The sequence below is a fragment of the Chiloscyllium plagiosum genome, chromosome 5, assembly GCF_004010195.1.
Source record: "Chiloscyllium plagiosum isolate BGI_BamShark_2017 chromosome 5, ASM401019v2, whole genome shotgun sequence".
In the NCBI taxonomy this organism is placed as follows: domain Eukaryota; kingdom Metazoa; phylum Chordata; class Chondrichthyes; order Orectolobiformes; family Hemiscylliidae; genus Chiloscyllium; species Chiloscyllium plagiosum.
In genome coordinates this window covers 53,019,586-53,039,149 of record NC_057714.1, presented here as the reverse complement: position 1 = coordinate 53,039,149, position 19,564 = coordinate 53,019,586, and the positions used below count along the sequence as shown (strand labels likewise).

General features: G+C 38.8%; 1 protein-coding gene across 6 annotated transcripts in view; it reads left to right on the top strand.

The window, feature by feature from the left end:
* cobl (cordon-bleu WH2 repeat protein) overlaps window positions 1–19,564 on the top strand; it is a 369,755-nt gene that overhangs the window by 317,027 nt on the left and 33,164 nt on the right. For 5 of the 6 annotated variants that reach the window (XM_043690114.1, XM_043690116.1, XM_043690119.1 and 2 more), the window contains 4 exons: window positions 2,863–3,220; window positions 7,557–7,645; window positions 11,454–13,462; window positions 13,581–13,700. In XM_043690114.1, coding sequence (XP_043546049.1) covers window positions 2,863–3,220; window positions 7,557–7,645; window positions 11,454–13,462; window positions 13,581–13,700 — 2,576 coding nt within the window. The remainder of the gene's footprint in view (window positions 1–2,862; window positions 3,221–7,556; window positions 7,646–11,453; window positions 13,463–13,580; window positions 13,701–19,564) is intronic. The other variant, XM_043690115.1, reaches the window with a different exon arrangement.

Sequence of the window (19,564 nt, the reverse complement as noted above, 5' to 3'; positions counted from 1 at the left end):
GAGGAGAAAGTGAGGACTGCAGATGCTGGAGACCAGAGTTCCCTCCCCTCTACCTTTTATCTCAGCCCGCTTGGCACACCGGCCTCATTCCTGAAGAAGGGCTTATGTCCAAAACGTCGATTCTCCTGCTCCTCGGATGCTACCTGGCCTGCTGCGCTTTTCCAGCACCACACTTTTCAACATTGGCTTACCGCCAGCTTCATGAAACAGATAAAGCTCTGTCAAGCATCATGATTCCCATATCTTATTTTCAGGGGCTTTGCAATTTTGCATTCTATCTCCTATCATTATTGGTGCTTATCCTTTCTAAAGATTAAGCAACCTGGAATATTTAGCTTCTGAGCATGTTCAAGTTCTCCTCAGATATTTCTAATACAACATCATTGAAAAAGTAAAAACTGAAAGAACTGTGCATACTGTGAATCAGAAACACAAGTAGAAATTGCTGAATAAATTCAGCGGGTCTGGCAGCATCTGTGGAGAGAAATGTTTTGGGTCGAGTGACCCTTCCTCAGAACTTGACCTGAAACATTAATTATGATTTCTCTCCACAGATACTGCCAAACCTCCTGAGCTTAGCCAGCAATTTCTATTTTTGTCACTCATTATTGAAAAAGTCTATATTTCTGCTTTGTTAGTTTTTATACACGTGTAGAAGTTAACCTCATGTAACTGTTGATCCATGATTTTTGGCTTAAAATTTAATACGTTTTCATACACCAGACACAAATAAGTCGACTTTAGACGTTCAATGCTCTATCCCATTGGCTTCCCTGGTCCCCTGCCCATTTACTCCAGATTCTTTCACACAATCAGCACATAAAGTCGACAGGTAGGAAATTCCCTTGTGTTTATCAGCTGCTGAGAGATGCTTGAAATGCTAACATCGCCTTTGTGGACAATCCAAGCCACAGCATTCGCAAAAAGACACAACTGAACCAAGGAGGTGTGACTAAACAATCTGCTAATCTCATTTTGCTATATCAGAAGGTTCAGAACTAAACAGCTCAACCTGTCTGACTGCACCAGACTGGACCTGGCCATGGCACCACCATCCATGCTATAGCCAGGTCCAGCTATATTATAATGTCAGGCTTGGGCAACTGACCAATCTGTGGACTCACCAAGATAGACAGTCCATGTATAAGATTCTGTGTGGGCCCAAATCTAGCACACATTTAAATTTGAAAATATTACTTAATAAATTCAATCCTTGACCTTTTGTCTGAATTATTGGTCTCAAACATTTGGGTATATAAAAGTATTCATGTTATCCACTTTAGTTGGTCAGCTTCACTAAGTAGGCAGCTGCACTTCATTGATGAATACATTTAAGTGATTTCTTATAAGACAGAAACAAACTTCTGTGATCAATTACTAAATAATTTGTACTGTTATATTATTTATGATCCCACATTAAGCAAGGTTTTGCTGAATATTCAACAACTTTCTTCTCCTGCTCTTCTCTAATCACCAGCTAATATCCAATCAAGGACATGTTAGCATTTGTTAGCAAGTTGTTTTGATTGTTGTTAATCAGTTAAAAGAAAATGCACCAAAACACTTGCACTGATAACATAGGGACAAAACAATGGATATTTTGGTAAATTATTTCTCCTAACTAAATTTTAAAGTATAAAACTGGTGGGCGGCACAGTGGCACATTGGTTAGCACTGCTGCCTCGCAGCACCAGAGACCAGGGTTCATTTCCCACCTCAGGCGACTCTCTGTGTGGAGTTTGCACATTCTCCCCGTGCCTGGGTGGGTTTCCTCTGGGTGCTCCGGTTTCCTCCCACAATCCAAAAATGTGCAGGTTAGGTGAATTGGCCATGCTAAATTGCCTGTAGTGTTAGGTGAAGGGATAAATGTAGCAGAATGGGTCTGGGTGGGTTGCGCTTCGGCGGGTCGGTGTGGACTTGTTGGGCTGAAGGGCCTGTTTCCATGCTGTAAGTAAAAAAAACTTAGCTTAGATTAGTTAAAAAGTCGGCGCAACATCGAGGGCCGAAGGGCCTGTTCTGCGCTGTATTGTTCCATGTTCTGTGTTCCAAAACAGTTTCTGGCATTACTGAGCCACTTTCTGCACTCTGCAAATTATAATGAAATTACCACACGTATTAACTTGCTTAAATAATTATTGCCTATTTCAATGCAGTAAGTGAAGCAAAATTTTGCCCTTCCATAATTGAATGTCTTTTAAGATTTAAAATTTACATTTCTATGTGATATTTATTTTAATGGGCGGCACGGTGGCACAGTGGTTAGCACTGCTGCCTCACAGTGCCAGAGACCTGGGTTCATTTCCTGCCTCAGGTGACTGACTGTGTGGAGTTTGCACATTCTCCCCGAGTCTGCATGGGTTTCCTCCGGGTGCTCTGGTTTTCTCCCACAGTCTAAAAAATGTGCAGGTCAGGTGGATTGGCCATGCTAAATTGCCCATAGTGTTAGGTGAAGGGGCAGAGTGTGGGGGAATGGGTTTGGGTGGGTTGCGCTTCGGTGGGTCAGTGGCGACTTGTTGGGCCAGAGGGCCTGTTTCCACACTGTAAGTAATCTTATATCAAAATGTTCATGTTTATTTTGGCAATATTGCAAAATAAAATAAATGTAATACGTTCTGGAACTAGTTTGCACAGTATCTCTAAACACCAGTAATTTACTCAGAAGATGCCATAATTATGTTGTCATTGTATCATCAATAAACTGATGCTGCATTACGTGTTTTTGCCCTGTATTCATATTAATAATCTATTGAAGTGTAAATTCGGTAGTTATGGTAAATATGGACATTAAATGGCACTTTCTAACTGAATTATTTTAATCATGTGATTTGTTTTCCTTATTTTCTGTTCTGGATTCTCTATCAGCGGGACTGGGATCAGAACAAGATAGTGCAGTTGGTGATGATACGGAAATAGAACCTGAAGATAGGGAAGAAACCGCATCAGTAAGGAGTAGTGACAGTTGCCACCAAAGTTTCTCAGAACACACTCCAACATCAGAGGATGAACTATTGAATGCTGATGACTCTGGGACTGTAAACACTCAATTTGCTGTATCCTTCTCAGTTTCTCTCACTGGCAGCCTCAGTTTGAACAACAAAATAGATACTAATGAGATCCCAAGTGCCTCAAGTAAGGTAAGTGGCACAGAAGAATATTCAACATGGTGTCGTGATCAGTCTTCTGAAGAAGAATCAAATTCTGCTGGGAACTACAATATCAGGTATGAATTTTGATGTCAATAACTACAACTCTAATACATACTGTAATACAACTTGGTCTAGTATAAATACACCCTGCAAGTCAAGCAACAATATTTCCTAATAGCTTTATTTAGTAATCGATTAAATCTAGATTTCACTGACTAAAATCAGGAGAACAAAACTTACTTTCCATTTCATGTATGATTACAATCATATGTTAATTGGATTTCTTTGTTACACTTGGTTAAATTCTCAGTTATACATCAACAGCTATTCCTAGGCTCACAAATATTTTACCAATTGTAATTTATTATTTGTAATATTTGTATAATATTAATATAATGCAGCATTTGAAGCAATTGTAGATTAACAAGGGAAGTGCTTTTTAAAGACTGAATAGTCAAATGCATCTGTAGTTTGGACATGTGATAATTAAATACTTTTTTTATACTTATTAAAACCATAGTAAATATTTTAAATTGTTAGATAGGAATCAATGCATGTCTGCCCCTATAAAATAAGGGGCCTTTTCAAAATGAATGCAACAGACCCAATTTTGAAAAACTAACCCACCAAATCAAAACATATCCTGTCAAATTCTAATTGTATTTACAATTAGAATTAGAATTTCAGAATTTATCTATTTGAATACTTTGCTCTAGTAAATTAACTTGGTTTTTCTTTGTCTTTTATTTGAAAAATAAAAAGTATCTCCTGAAACATATCTAACTAGTGTCTACTGTCCTCGGTTGATAGCATTTTTATTTTCAAGTCACAAAGTTGTAGGTGAAAGTTTCACTTCTGGCTTGACCTCAAAACTCAAGGCAGACACAGAAGTTCAATACTGTTCTGCAGGAAGTGCAGTAAACCAAAGCAGTTCTCTCAGGTGGATAGAGAACTTCTAATGGCACTATTTTGAAAAAGATTGGATAATTATTCTTGCTAACTTAGCCAATATTTACCCTTTATTTAACATCACAAGCAGATTATCTGTCCATTATCATATTGTTTGTGGGAATTGGCTGTTTAGTTCTTGGGTTTCCTACATTACATAACAGCTATATTTTTTAAGTACTTAATTAGCCATTAAGAACTTGAAATATCTAGTGGTGATGAAAGCTGCTATAAATCCAAGTTTTTTTAAATATACGCAAACCAAGAAGTCCTATAAACTTAAGTTGAAGAAAGACTTTTTTCCCAAGATTTTTGTTTTATATGGCTGCAAAGGCAGGTCAGAAGCTAGAAATCTTGCAGCAAGTAATGCTCCTGGCTCCGCCAGAACCTGTCCACCATCTACAAGGCACAAATCAGGAGAGTTTAAGAATAAAAAATCATGAGAGGCATGAATAAGGTGAATGACCAAGGTCATTTTGGGTGGGAAACCCAAACTAGAGGGCATAGGTTTAGGGTGAGAGGGGAAAGAATTAAAAAGAATCTGAGAGGTAACTTTTTCATGCAAAAGGTGATGTGTGTATGGAACGAGCTTCCAGGGGAGCGGATACAATTACAACATTTAAAAGACATCTGGATGGGTATATGAACAGGAAGAATTTAGAGGGATATGGGCCAAATGCTGGCGTATGGGACTAGGTCAGATTGGAATGTTTGGTCGGTGTGGACAAGTCAGACTGAAGGGTCTGTTTCCATGGTATATTACTCTATGACTCTAACTAGGGATGGTCGTATAAATGTTGACCTAACCAACAACACCCATATCCTATGAAGGTTAAAATATTCTAAGGACAATTTAAAAAATATACCAGTAATAGGGAAAATCAACATTTATATGATTTGAGGTAAGAATGATGGTTTCTTTTTGATAGAGGTGTGTTGCCATGGTGAATGCTGCAGTTAATGATGATTGACTGTTAACTGCCAGGCTTAGTCTAGATTTGTGTATGATTATGGTCAGTACCTTGTTTGTTGCAATATTTGAGTGATATTGTGTAAGAAATTCAGTGCTGGCATGACACCAAGAACGTAGGTCATTTGACCTCAAGTTTGATGGATCATATCAAACAGCATATGTCTTTGTTTGTAGAAAGCAAGGTACTGACTGTTAGCCTGTGCTTGCAAAATGTGATTCTACATTTGGACATTTACTGACAATCTGGAATGTGTGAAAATTTCCACTGACAAAAAATTTAAGATTGTCAGTTGGATGCATTATCTGGCAAATTTGTGTGTATTGAAAGCTATATTTATTAATACACAGGGGCTTGTTCTTTGCAAATAGAAAGAACATGTGCATGCACTGTGGTTGTAGTTGATCAGTGAAATAGCTGACAGCCATTTGACCAGTCAACTTCTCAAGGCAACCAGATTCAACCTGCATGGTCTAAGATCAAGCTTCAGAGTTAACTGTCAAACATCATTAGCTATAAAGTTCTCCATGACAACACCTTTATCAATCAGAATCCATGTGCCAACCAATCAGCATTCTGGCCATTCTCTCTTTATTGGTATATGTTGTGAATATTCCTGATGACTGCAAGGCAAAACATCTTGACAAAATACATCTTTTTTAGCAATTAGACATTTCATCAAGGAAGAATCACTATTATTTTGCTTATATTTTGCAGTCAATTCTTGACACAAAGAATTTAAAGCATGAAAGGCAATTTTGCAGTGGTAATATCTGTTGCTAATAATCTCTGAGATTTTGTGTTATTCTCACTAGTTAAATGTCGCTGTTTTTAATTTTAATTTGTAGATTTCAGTAACTTTTATCAAATGTGTATTTAAATTACAAGTCTGTGTGAGTTACTTGTTCAGTGACTATTTAGATACAGTTGGTAGGAATCACTTATCACGTTTACAGATTTTGTTATTCTGTTTAATGTTATTTATGAGATAGAGTCATAGAGATGTACAGCATGGAAACAGACCTTTCAGTCCAACTCGTCCATGCTGACCAGATATCCTTAACTAATCTAGTCCCATTTGCTAGCACTTGGTCCATATCCCACTGAACTCTTCCTATTCATATACCCATTCAGGTACCTTTTAAATGTTGTAATTGTACCAATCCACCACTTGCCCTGGCAGTTCATTCCATGCATGCACCACCCTTTGCATGAAACACTTGCTGTTTAGGTCCCTTTTAAATTTTTTCCCCTTTTATCCTAAACCTATGCCCTCTTGTTCTGGACTCCCTTACACAAGGAAAAGACCTTGTATATATACTGTTTTCATGTCCCTCTTGATTTTATAAATGTCTGCAAGGTCACCCGTCAGCCTCCGACTCTCCAGGAAAAACACTCCCAGCCTATTCAGCTCAAACCCTCCAACCCTGGCAATATCCTTCTAAATCTTTTGTGAATCCTTTCAAGTTTCGCAACATCTTTCCAAGAGGAGGGAGACTAGAACTGCACACCATATTCCAAAAGTACCCTAACCAATGTCCTTTCCAGCCGCATGACCTCCTAACTCCTTTACTTGATGCTCTGACCAATAAAGGAAAGCATACCAAACACTTTCTTCACTATCCTATTTACCTGTGACTCCACTTTCAAGGAACTATGAATCTGCACTCCATGGTCTCTTTCTTCAGCAACACTTTCCAGGACTTTACCATTAAGTGTATAAGTTCTGCCCTGATTTGCCTTTCCAAACTACAGCACCTCACATTTATCTAATCACATCTGTCACTCCTCGGCCCATTGGCCCATCTGATCAAGATCCCGTTGTACTCTGAGGTAACCTTCTTCTCTGTCCATTACACCTCCAGTTTTTATTGGGTAAACTCCACCTGCCACTCATTGGCCCAATGGCTTATCTGATCAAATACCTGTTGAACTCTGAGGTAACCTTCTGTACTATCTACTGCCCTTCTCATTTTTATCGGGCAAAACATTTCCACAACTAGACTTAAAAGAATGAAGGGCTATGAAAGAACTGGGACTGGATTTAAGGAAGACTTGCAAATATTAGAATTAGGACAATGTATTTGAATAAGCATTTTTTTCATAAAATAAAAGCAGACAATGCTAGAAATACACAGCTTGAAAGAAGAAGAGTTGATGGGTAAGATAATATGACCATAAGTCTTGGCTTCTTTGAGCTTCCCATGGAGTCTTCTGGCTGGATATAGAACTCCCTTTGCATGCAAATTGACTGCCATAACCCCCCAAGATAAATTAAATGACAAATAGTTGCAAGGCCGAAAGGAATTATAATGATGAGGTTTAAAAAAAAAAGGCAAACAGTCTGTCAACTGGCCATATGAGTGGCCGACTATGTTACAGCAACCATTAAAAAGCAGACTGCTCTGATGGAGCAAATTGTACACTTAATAAAGTTCCATTTGTGTTTCTAATTCTTACCTGTGTAACTTCATTTTGAAATTCATACAAGCTCTGGACCTAACTGGAATGAAGAAGCTAAGATCTCCATTACAGACCAGGCATATCTAACCTTAGCAGGATTAGATGCAGAATTAGCCGGTAAGAACAATTCTGTTGAGCTTTTAAATGAAATAATAACCAAAAAAAGAGTTCTTCAAGTAATACTCTCCATTGAAATCTCTACTATATATATTTGGACTTATATTTTAAATTATACTGTTACATTGATGCATTACATTTGTAATTAATGTTTTGTTGATCATGCACTTGGTGCAACTTTTATTTGCTTGCATCTTCAAGATTAAAGATTTCATTTTAGTTGCAGCAACACTGTGGAGCATAGTATTGGTATTCTAAGTCACAGAAACACCCTTCCTGTTTGTTTTCAATCAACTGTTTTAGCTGCATAAGAAATTCTGTAATGTCAGTGATGAAGGAAGTGTGAAAAACACAAGATTTTGAATCAATTATCCTTCCCTAGAGCGCTGAGGGCAAGGGTTGTATCATCAGCCATATATCTTATTCTGCCTGAGTCCTGTAGGAAAGTGTAAGTGTAAACTGTGAGATTTTTGACATCAAATCCAAAAGGACTGACAGCATGGTATCATATCTCCTATAATGTAGTAGGCTGCCAATATTATTTTGGATCACACATGAGGAGTGACCACATTGACAAAGAACTGGGCCTTTGGAACTGAAGAGCATTAGAAAATGGAATAAGAGTAGACCATATAACTCACCAAGCTTAATTCATCATTTTTTATTATCATGGGTTATCAATTCCACTTTCTTGTCCATTTTACATCTCTTTTGATGCTTTGAGAGACCAAAACTCTGTTTCAGACTTAAATGTGTTCAACATTGGATTATCATCACAAGCTTATAGGGTGGATAGTTCCAAAGATTCACATTCTTTTGAATGAATACATGCCCACTCACCCCCATGGTCCCTTGTTGTTGCTATGCCAACTTATTGCTAATGTATGCCGAATTATGTCCACACCCACCATACTTTGTCCTTACACCCTCCATGGCAGTGTACCCAGTTTGCACCAGAGGCATATCTTAGGAGCCATGCTATCATGAAAGATATTAAAGCTTTACGAATCTGTTGCAGAGTTCTCAACAAAAGCAACTTGTAGCGATAAAATGCCTTTAAATCCCTCCAAGAGTTGAATTACTTCTTAAAAACAATTGTATCCATGACCCCAAACATATTTGTAACACCACATCAAAGATAGCTATCTCTTGAAGTTGTTAAGATGTAAATTTACAGCTATTCTTCCCAATAATGATAGGTTCTGGAAGCAGTCAAATAACTATAATGCGATAACCATAGCTTTAATTTTTAAAACTCATTTGTTGGATGGGGGGGATCGCTGGCTGGCCAGCATTTATGGCCTGTCCCTAGCTGCCCTTGAGTTATGTTAAGAAACATTTTTTTTGTCATTCCTAAACTATTTTGTCACACTCAGATATACTGTATAGACTAACAGTTGTTTTCAAAATGTAAAAGCCAAGAGATTTCAGTAATGTGACAACTAATAGTTCTACATCTACCTTGAGCAAACAGTTACGTCATCACCATGAAGTCACAGGACATACACCATGGGTTGAAGTTATTCCTGGAGTGAAAATTGGGCCTGTTTGTCCTGTGCACCAAACTTAAATTAGCTAGTTGATTCATAAGCTGCACCTGTACACTTCGCAGTGCACCTTGCTTTCCCCACCCATGAAAATGGTACATACTGGATTTGGTGGAGAGCCTTTGAGGTTCAAATTCCATCTGCCATTTTAAAGGACCTTGGCACTCCTTCCTACACAGAGGTCCAGTCCTCAATGTCAAGCCCCTTCAGATATATATTCCAGTGAGACTACCTCTCATTCTTTGTAACTCTAAAATTCTAAAACGTTGGACTGAGAATAGCATGGATCTTGTCGCTGCTCCTGAGATTCAGACTTATTTTTAGATTTACTTCCAGGTTCCTTCCTGTTACTACATTTCAGTAGTCGAAGATTGTTATTTTGATTCATTTTTAATTATTTTAAAAGACATTCAGATTAGTTCATGAATAAGAAATGTTTGGAGGGATATGGGCAAAGCACAGGCAGATGGGACTCGTTTATATTGGGATTAGATTGCCGTGGACTGTTTGGACTGTTTCCACACTGTATGAGTCCATAACTCTTATTGACAGAGCTGTTGGGTAGTAGGACTGACCAAGTCAGTTGAAGGCAACATACTTAATTTGCCCAAAATTTAACATGCTTTGAAAATAATTAAATAAATTTCATGTAAAAAATAAATGATTATTTCAACAATGTATTTAAAATGGCACAGTAATGAATTATTATTGCCTAGAATTTGACTAGTATAAAGCTATGATCTTGCACTTACAGCAATTATTGGTGAGCTTTTCAAGTTAAAGATCCTCCATTGAGGAAACAGTACTGCTTGTGGACCTTATCAAAATATAGGAACGCCAGTGCACATTAATAAATGAGATTAACTTTCACTGGATGCACAAATAATGCATGCTAGAAGTAAAAGAAATAAATGCTGGAAATACAAAAAAAGTCAGGCAGTATCTGTGAAGAGAAACAGAGTTAACATGTGGGTCAATAACCTTTCACCAGATGAAATATTGGACATAAATTTTCTCTGCCCTGGCGTGGCAAGGAATGATGCAGGACGGGCAAATAACTGAGTATGTGGGTCTCTGGGAGATTCTCACCCCATTCCCACCATTTCAGCAAGTAAAGTTTTTGTGAGAAGGTCCATTGGTAACCTTCTCGACTCGTTCTGCATGAGTATTCTAATTGATCAATTAGTGGCCAGTTAATGGCCTAAACTAACCACCTTCCCAATTACCTACCATCTGGGAGGTGAGAAAATTTCTTTCCCAACATGGAAAACAATGTGATTTGTCTTCTGGAGCTAGGGGTTAGTCTCCATTTGTCCCATTCTGGGAGCAGTCAGAATAAGATATGGGTGGCAAGATGGTGGCAGCTGAAAGCATACCCCCTGCCATTGCCTCCGACACACCATTTTCCTTAGAGTGTTATAGACTTGCGAGGAAGAAACTGAAGCAAAAATATTACAGGAAGAATTACCAAAGATCCCATCGTGGGATCCATCCCTTCCAAAAAAAAGGTCATGGGCACAGCTCTCCAGAGCTATGCAGCAGGGAGGGATTCCAGTGATGCTGTTCAATTCACCAGTGCTGCCAACGTCTGATTGACTGGCAACCTCAGTTTGGGTCGGACTTCAGTGCTGATGATCTTGATCGGATGCAAAGCTTTCCAGACAGCAGTTAAGTACCTAATTGGTGCTTGATCCGACGGGCTTTCTTGCTAGTGGGAACTGGAAGTCTATCACCCCTGCAGTTGCCTTACCAACATTCTGTGCACAAACACTAAATTTGAGCAGTTACTCTGTTTTACTCTCTCCACATATTGATGTGTTGATTATTTCCAGCATTTTAGGTTTCTATTTCATATTTACAGCATCACTTATGTAATATTTTTGGTAATTGCAGGCCTGCTTTTATGTTTGTAATTTGACTTCAGATTTTATTGAACATCATGCAAGGTTTGACAGTGATAAGCCTCAGATTGAATATGAGTTTAAAGTATCTCATGGCTAGTTCTATATGTCTCAACCCATACTGTAAATCCCTAGATTAACTTTTTAAACATGATTCGCTCACTGACCAAAGTGTCAGTGATGTCAAAGTACTTGTTAATAATAGAGGTTTAAAATCACTGAAATGATAAAAATGCAGCAATAACACTATTTATTGAACGGGGAGAAGTTCACAACTAGTGATGATACATAGGTGATAAGTGTGTGATAAGACAGGAACATCTTTTGAGACTCACAAGCAACCTTTGGTTATTTATTTAGCAGCTGTGCAAGAATCGGCTATAAAAAAATCTTCCACTTTGTCTAACGTAATCACTGATGAACAAGAATCTGTCCCAGTGACAATCATTGATGAAATATCATGGACTTGCCAGGAGGAAATTGAAGAGAAAATATTACAGGAAGAAGTACTGGAATCTACAGAAGTAAAAGTTCACGATACAGATAGAAATCAGCAAACACACTCAGAAACAATGACTGAAACTTCAGTAATCAGTATTCAAGAACAGTCATTACCTGATGTTTCATTTGACACATTCTATCCTGTAAATTTTCTCAGTTGTCCAGACATCAGACAAGAGCCCATTAAAAAAACAATGGAAAGTTCACAGGAAAAGATGAATGACATCCATGATGAGATAATATCAGGAGAAAATAAATTTAAAATGATTGTGCCTGCAACTGAACTGAAGTATGATATGCAGGTTGGAGGAAATGGTAAGAAAGATGTGCACAACATTCCACCAGTGTTGGTTGACCCAATAACCTTAGAAGCTGAAATAACGAAGAAAATCCATGCAGAACATCTGATTCAGGGTCAGGATTGTTCACCAGCAAATTATGCTCCAGAACACAAGCATACATCAGCCAGGTGGTTAAATACTGCCAATAAATTTACCAATGAATGTATTCCAAAAGCAGGTATGAGAACATTCACAGTTATTCCGCCACAGCCAATTGTAAATCCCAAGGGAAGAGTAAGCTTGTCATTAGCCACAAACGCAATGAAGATTGATGATCAAGGCAATTTAATACTTGTTGAAATCAGAGAAAAAAAAGACAAAAATACTACAACAGCAGCCAGTGACAAGGAATCACGTTTAGAACAAGCAAAAATGTTCTGGAATGCAAAATGTTTGGATAAGGATAATCTGTATTGTGCTAACCCAAGTACAACTATGGCAATAAATGCAACTGGCTGCACAGCTGGTAATTTTCAACTGCAAGAGACAGCAAAAAAGTTGACAAATATATCCCCCAAATCTAACGCAGTTACTGCACAGAGTACAGCTGCCAGTAAAAAGTCACTTAAAACCTGCTTGCATTCCAATGAAGAAAAACCATTTTTGTCAGTTATGCCATTGAATCAAAAAATGGCAAGTGTACTGGAAAGTACCCATCCTAGAGCAGAGAGTAATTTTATCAAGCCCTGCAGAAGAACATCAAGTCAGTATGTTGCCTCAGCAATTTGCCGCTACACAGGCATGCAGTTAACAAAAACTGGAGCTGGAAATGAATCTAATGTTCAGAGTAACAGTGGACTTGACAGTAAATCTGAGGATAAACATAAGTTTAGACCTGCTGAGGAGAAGTCTTCTGTGAATCTCTTAAAAAAAGGTTTCATGGAAAACCAACAGAAGACAGGGTTTGCACTCCATTCCAACGCAGAAAATGTTGAAAAAATGACAGAACATAAGGAAGCTAAAGCTGTTCCATATCAGAATTCAATTATTAAAGATGTGTCAAATCAAACAGACTCCCTCAACAAAGTTACATCACAATCACAATCTTCCCAGTTACTCATAAAGAATGCCTTTTCTGCTGACCAGCAATGTCCCACTGCAAATAAACAGATTCCACAAAGTGAAGTGCATTCACCTTTTGTGAAAGAAGTCGTGACTTCCACTGTTCCAATTAATCAGTCATTTAGAGCATCTGTGACCTTTGCAATCAATCCAATTTCAACTTTATTTTCAGATTCTATTAAAAGTCATGATACTGCTATAAAACAAGGTGATTCATGCGCCTCGGATTTGCCTGCAATATCTACTGTCGCCTCTTCAGGAACTGAAACAGTATTTGTGATGCAGTCAGAACCTTCACCTTCCTTTCACACAAATGGTTTCAATATCAAACCCAGTACCAACATGTTTGGGCCTGTCAAGAAATTCAAACCCATCGTTCAGAAGCCTGTACAGAAAGATGAGTGCTTACACAGTTCTCTAATGGAAGCTATCCAATCAGGGCAAAACAAAGAACGGCTTAGAAAGGTAGAAATATCATTTGGTTGTTTAGTTCTGATTCAAAGATTTTTTTTCATGAGAATTCCAGCTGTTTCAAAATGTCATTTCTGACAAATGTGCTATTTCTGTGCCTTATTTTTGCCAGATTTCTGATACAGTGATAAACAGTAACCTTAAAAAAGATTCACTTATTGCACCAGAGAATGAACACTCTGCACTTTTGGCATCAATTAGAGCACACAGTGGAATTACAAAACTGAAAAAGGTAGGAAGAGTGTCAGTGATGTATATTGTTCTTACTGCGACAACTTTATTGGCTTTTCTTACAGTTGAATGTTTAAGCATTTGTTGCAAACATTAGCATTTTATTTTTAAATTATTGAATTACAATAAAACTTGTTTAATTACTGCAGTTAAAATTGAAAGTTGACATTTCAACTATTTAACATTTTATTGCAGAATGTAAAAATGATTCTCTTAGAATCATAGAGATGTACATCACGGAAAGCTTCAGTCCAACTCATCCATGCCTACCAGATATCCTAACCTAATCTAGTCCTATTTGCCAGCACTTGGCCCATGTCTCTTGAAACCCTTCCTATTCATATCCCCATTCAGATGCCTTTTAAATGTTGTAATTGTACCGGTCTTCATCACTTCCTCTGGCAGCTCATTCCATTCCACTCTCTGTGTGAAAAAGTTGCCCCTTAAATCCCTTTTATATCTCACCCTAAACCTATGCCCTCTCGTTCTAGACTCCCCCACCCCAGGGAAAAGACCTTGTCTATTTGTCCTATCCATGCCCGTCATGATTTTATAAACCTCTATTAATTAGAACATACTCTTCAGTATTGTACTTACCTGTATCTAGTATAGTTGCCCTTCTTTATTTTGTAGTGGAATTTGAAAGGCCTACATGAAGCTCCAGAAGTCTGAAAATGCTAAAACAAATCTATATCTAGTACAGATGGATTATTTTTAAGCCAAAATCCTCCTATCTCTTGGGAGAAGCTACAGACGGCTTTTTTTTTTAAACAAAATACAATTACATTTTTTGCCAAATGGAAATTGTGCTTTATCCATCAGGAATGAAATTTAAATATCAGAAAGAGATGCTGCTTCCATCTGAAAATACTCCATTGGAGGCAAGTTATCTTTATGAAGTAAGAATACCAGATAAAAGTACAGAGAGTACTTCCTTTTTTGCACCAAAATAATTAGCTCTTTGCTGACCCTAGTTAGGAAATTGTTTCACATTGACATTGGTGGAAGGAATCAGATTGTTTTATTTTTTGGGTTGAGGTCTGGTATGGACAATATTGAACTGCTACTGCACAGTTACAAAGCAATGACTGTTACTGAAAGCTGGGGTGACTTTAATAGGTCTAGCAATATTTTATCCATTCTAATTGAAATAAAAATTTCAAACAAGCAAATGTAAATAAATCCAGTTTACAGTCAGGTATCATTAAAGTTTGCTACATTCTCAGTTATGATGACCCTCTTTACTTGATCAGGTTTCGCATGCTTCCCTTCTCCTTAGCTGTGGTGATGAGATGTATTTTTATTCAGTTTTGCATTATATGTCCCAGTCACAGTTTTATTCAAATTGCTTGAATGTTCAGACCTTCAACTTTCCTGGCTTTCATATAGAATCAGCATTTCCCTATATACTCTCTATGTCTTAAGTCCTGACCCTCACATTTCACTTACTATCAGTTTAGAAAAATCATCTTTTGCTGCTGTCTGGCAATTGGAATGCCACCCACTTACCAACTGTTAAGCAGTGTGCTGCGAGGCTCCTGCAGAAGCAGAAATCCTTCTCACTGGCAAGAGGAAATCAGCTGAATGATGTCAGAAATCAACAATGGTCTCCATCAATTAGAAGCCACACTTGTAGAGCTCGCACCAATAAGCATTAAGAAAGGTGGCAGGCAAATTTAGTTGAGCATGCAACCAAAATTCTCATTTGATGATTATAGCTTCTGCTTGTGGCTCTGCTTCTCCCACTTGTAATGTTTATTTTATGTCCACCTGAGAGGCTACAGGAGGCCTCAAATATCACAGCTGAAAGTCAGAACCTTCTGCAGTGCAGTATTTCTCAGACCCCCAATATCACAGCAATGTTTACTAATGCACTTCAGTCTAGAGTGGTATTTAACCACAATCGTTTGACTCAGAGCTGTGAGTCCTCCACAGAACCAACACTGACAAACTCTATTTATGTAAAAATATCGATAGATCAGGAGTGTTTGGAAGGACTGTCCTAAAAAATAAAGTTTACCAAGAAATGAAAACAAAAGTTGCTGAAAATGCACATAAGACCTACGAAAATATAAAAAGGAAAAAGTCAGATGAAGATTTATGAATACAAACACTGGACTGAATTTTTAGATTTTTTTGAAACTAGATATAGATGTGGGTTAGAGTGGTGAAAATACCCAGCTGGCATTCCATGCTCGTCTTTGCTACTGGGACATTTTTACTGAGGAGGGATGAAAGGTGAAACTTAAATTTTTAAATTATTTAATAGGATGTGGACATTTAGTGCTGAATCCTAACTGTCCTTGAATTGAATAGTTAGGACTGGCAAAATTGCCAGTTCTGAAGAAGAGTCACTGGACTCGAAATGTTAACTCTGCCATCTCTGCACAGATTCTGCCAGATCTGCTATTTTTTGCAGCAATTTCTGGTTTTGTTTCTGATTTTGTGGTTCTTGGTTTTTTTTGTTTAGCACCAAGACACAGTAGGCTTTCTCCACTCCAGCTGCGGACATCACAATTGCACTTAGATATAATATAGATTAGATTAGATTAGATTAGATTAGATTACTTACAGTGTGGAAATAGGCCCTTCGGCCCAACAAGTCCACATCGACCTGCCGAAGCGCAATCCACCCAGACCCATTCCCCTACATTTACTCCTTCACCTAACACTGCAGGCAATTTAGCATGGCCAATTCACCTAACCTGCACATTTTTGGACTGTGGGAGGAAACCGGAGCACCCGGCGGAAACCCACGCAGACATGGGGAGAATGTGCAAACTCCACACAGTCAGTCGCCTGAGGCGGGAATTGAACCCAGGTCTCTGGCGCTGTGAGGCAGCAGTGTTAACCACTGTGCCACCTTGTCACCCACTAATGGCAGCTGATAAGAAGAAAACATGCTGAGGGCACATAGGTGGCATGGGTGCAACTTAATTGTCAATAATCTTTCATTTTTGTCAACATATTTGCACTGTTAAAATGTCTGTGGTTATGTAATTTTCACTATTATGCTGGTTAAGTTAAATCCATGTGAGAGATGAGCAGCCTGTTCAGACCATTCCAAGGATGAAAGAATTGTAATTGCCAAGCATTGCTCATTTCTCACTAGCAACCAGTTCCTTGACTGCGTATGACCTCAGGGAACTTTGAACCATGATGTTGAACCAAGGCAATGCATTTCAATGTAAACAGCACGAAGGCTAAAAACGTTCTGTCGTAGTCCTGTTGGTTTGGAGAGTGTATGCGGGTGTCCCTTGAAGCCTTTGGTTTGCTGAGAATCTTCTGTCCAGATGCAGGCTAAAATTATGCAGGGAATATGTTAGACCATGGTCGGCACATTTAATTTCACACTTATGGATTCAGTGACGATTCCACATACTTCTGCAAAGAAAGGTTAATTCTGTATGTCAGCTTTTCAAGGAAACATACTGCCATTCAAAGCTTGGAGGTATACAATGGGAGCTCACATGCCCACTCTACTATATAATGCAATGGTCTGCCAAGAAAAGCTACACAAACCACTACCTCTTTCAGCTTAAATGTCTAAGAACTTCAGGACAGTATAGCAGTTCATGTGCATTTTGAAAGATTAAAGACTGACCTGTGATGGAGGGGGTCAAAAGAAGATTCTTCAGGATTCTGCCCAACTTGCTTTCTATCATGAGAGATTTTGGGGCACAACACTTTGGTATGATATCCTGACAAGTATTTGATAGTTATCTAATCTTAGCAATGTGCAATATTAATCTACTGTCTCACTGACTTCTGTTTTAATCCCCAATGGTCAGTAGGCGTTCCAAAGGGAGATAATTGGAAGTAGTATCAGTAGGAAAGTAATATGTCACGCGTTGAATCAGAAGGATAATAAGACATTTATTTGGCACTATAAAAGGTCAAAGACTGCAAAAATAATAAGGTCCGCATGTTTTTTACACCACTCTGGGCCTGCTTGCCATTTTATCAAAAGAATGTTGTACCATTAAACAGAAGTTCAAATCCAGTTCATTTATCCTAGAAGCAGGTTTCAGTTAGATCATCTCTGGCCTTGTGGATGCTTTGTTCTGTCCTGCTTTCTTGGACAGCCCTCTTGGCTAATGTCCTGATCCTCAACTTTATCTTCCTCATCAGAAGATTGTTATAATTCCCCCATTTTGTCAGCATCCATTTCTTCTCCTCTATGATTGTGAAGGGCACAGTATGCCAGTAATATCTTTCTGGGCAATATTGCAAAACTGAAGTGGTCCAGGTATTGAATTCTTATTTTAAGGTGTCATATTGTCTGTTCCATTGTGGCCCTGGAAAGTGAACAATGTTGTAACTTCTTCCCTGTTGGTCTGAGGGTTTTGTAAAGGTATCATGACCATGTTTGGAGGAAGTAACTCTTGTCTCCCAGCAGGCATTCCTATCTAGTTTGAGGACCTTGGAAGGATATAGGAACTGGTGAATTTTATAACGTGTAAAAGCCATGGCAGTTCTCAGGCATTTTGGTGCAGGCCTCCTTATCTTGGCATCAATGAGCACATATAATTTAATAATTGATGGATCAAGAACTTCTTCAGGTGGTAGGGTGTTCTCAAAGCAGTCTATAGTGCCTTGCACCTAGGGAAAGTAGTGATGATGGAGAACTGCACTGCCTAAACTAGATAATTCTCTTTATCATGAAAGAAGGATATTAAAAGCTGTTCTCTGGAGAAACTGGCAACAATAGCATTCCAGGTTAATTGATTGCTTAAGGATTGAGAGATATTGATTGCTTAAGGATTGAGAGATAGCACACAGGTTTCCAGTTTTGATCTGGAAATAAGCTACTGGCATAAAACTCCAGGGCAGCTGTGTTCTTGATGTTTGCCAGGCTACCATTGTCAGTCCTTCTGAGTGCAAGCCTTTCATAATATCAATCTGTTCAAGCCTATTAACCTGGTCTACAGTGTTCTCACTATCAACGAGATCCCTCTCTCGTGAATATTGAAGCAAAAAACTCATTTAGGGCGTCCCCTACCTCTTCCGGCTCCAGGCAACAGTTCCCTCCACTATCCCTGATCGGTCCGACCCTGTGTCTGATCATTCGCTTATTCCTCACGCAAGTGTAGAATGCCTTAGGCCTTTCCCGCCAAGGCTTTTTTCATGCCCCTTTTAGCTCTCCTCAGTCCATTTTTGAGTTCTTTCCTAACTACCCTGTAATCCTTGAAGCTGTGCCAGATCCTTGCTTCCTCAACCTTAAGTAAGCTTCCTTCTTTCTCTGAACAAGAAGCTCCTCTTCTCTTGTCATCTAAGGCCCCTTCACCTTACCATTCCTTCCTGTCTCAGTAGGACAAGTGCTCCATACACAGCCTCCATCTTCCTGTTGTGCATTTCCCATAGAACAATTGTTCCTAATTTCTTTCCATAGCTCCTGTCTAACAGCAGTATAATTTCCCCTTCCCCAATAAAATACTTTCCCATACTGTTAATGACGACCGACTTGACACCGACATTTTTTACATTAATGACGACCAACTTGACACCAACATTTTTTACAAACCCACCAACTCCTACAGCTACCTGGATTACACCTCTTCCCACCCTACCTCCTGCAAAAATGCCATCCCGTATTCCCAATTCCTCCGCCTCCGCCGTATCTGCTCCCAGGAGGACTAGTTCCACCACAGAACACACCAGATGGCCTCCTTCTTTAGAGACCGCAATTTCCCTTTCCAAGTGGTTAAAGATGGCCTCCAACGCATCTCGTCCATATCCCACACCTCTGCCCTCAGACCCCACCCCTCCAACCGTAACAAGGACAGAACGCCCCGGTGCTCACCTTCCACCCTACCAACCTTCGCATAAACCAAATCATCTGCCGACATTTTCGCCACCTCCAAA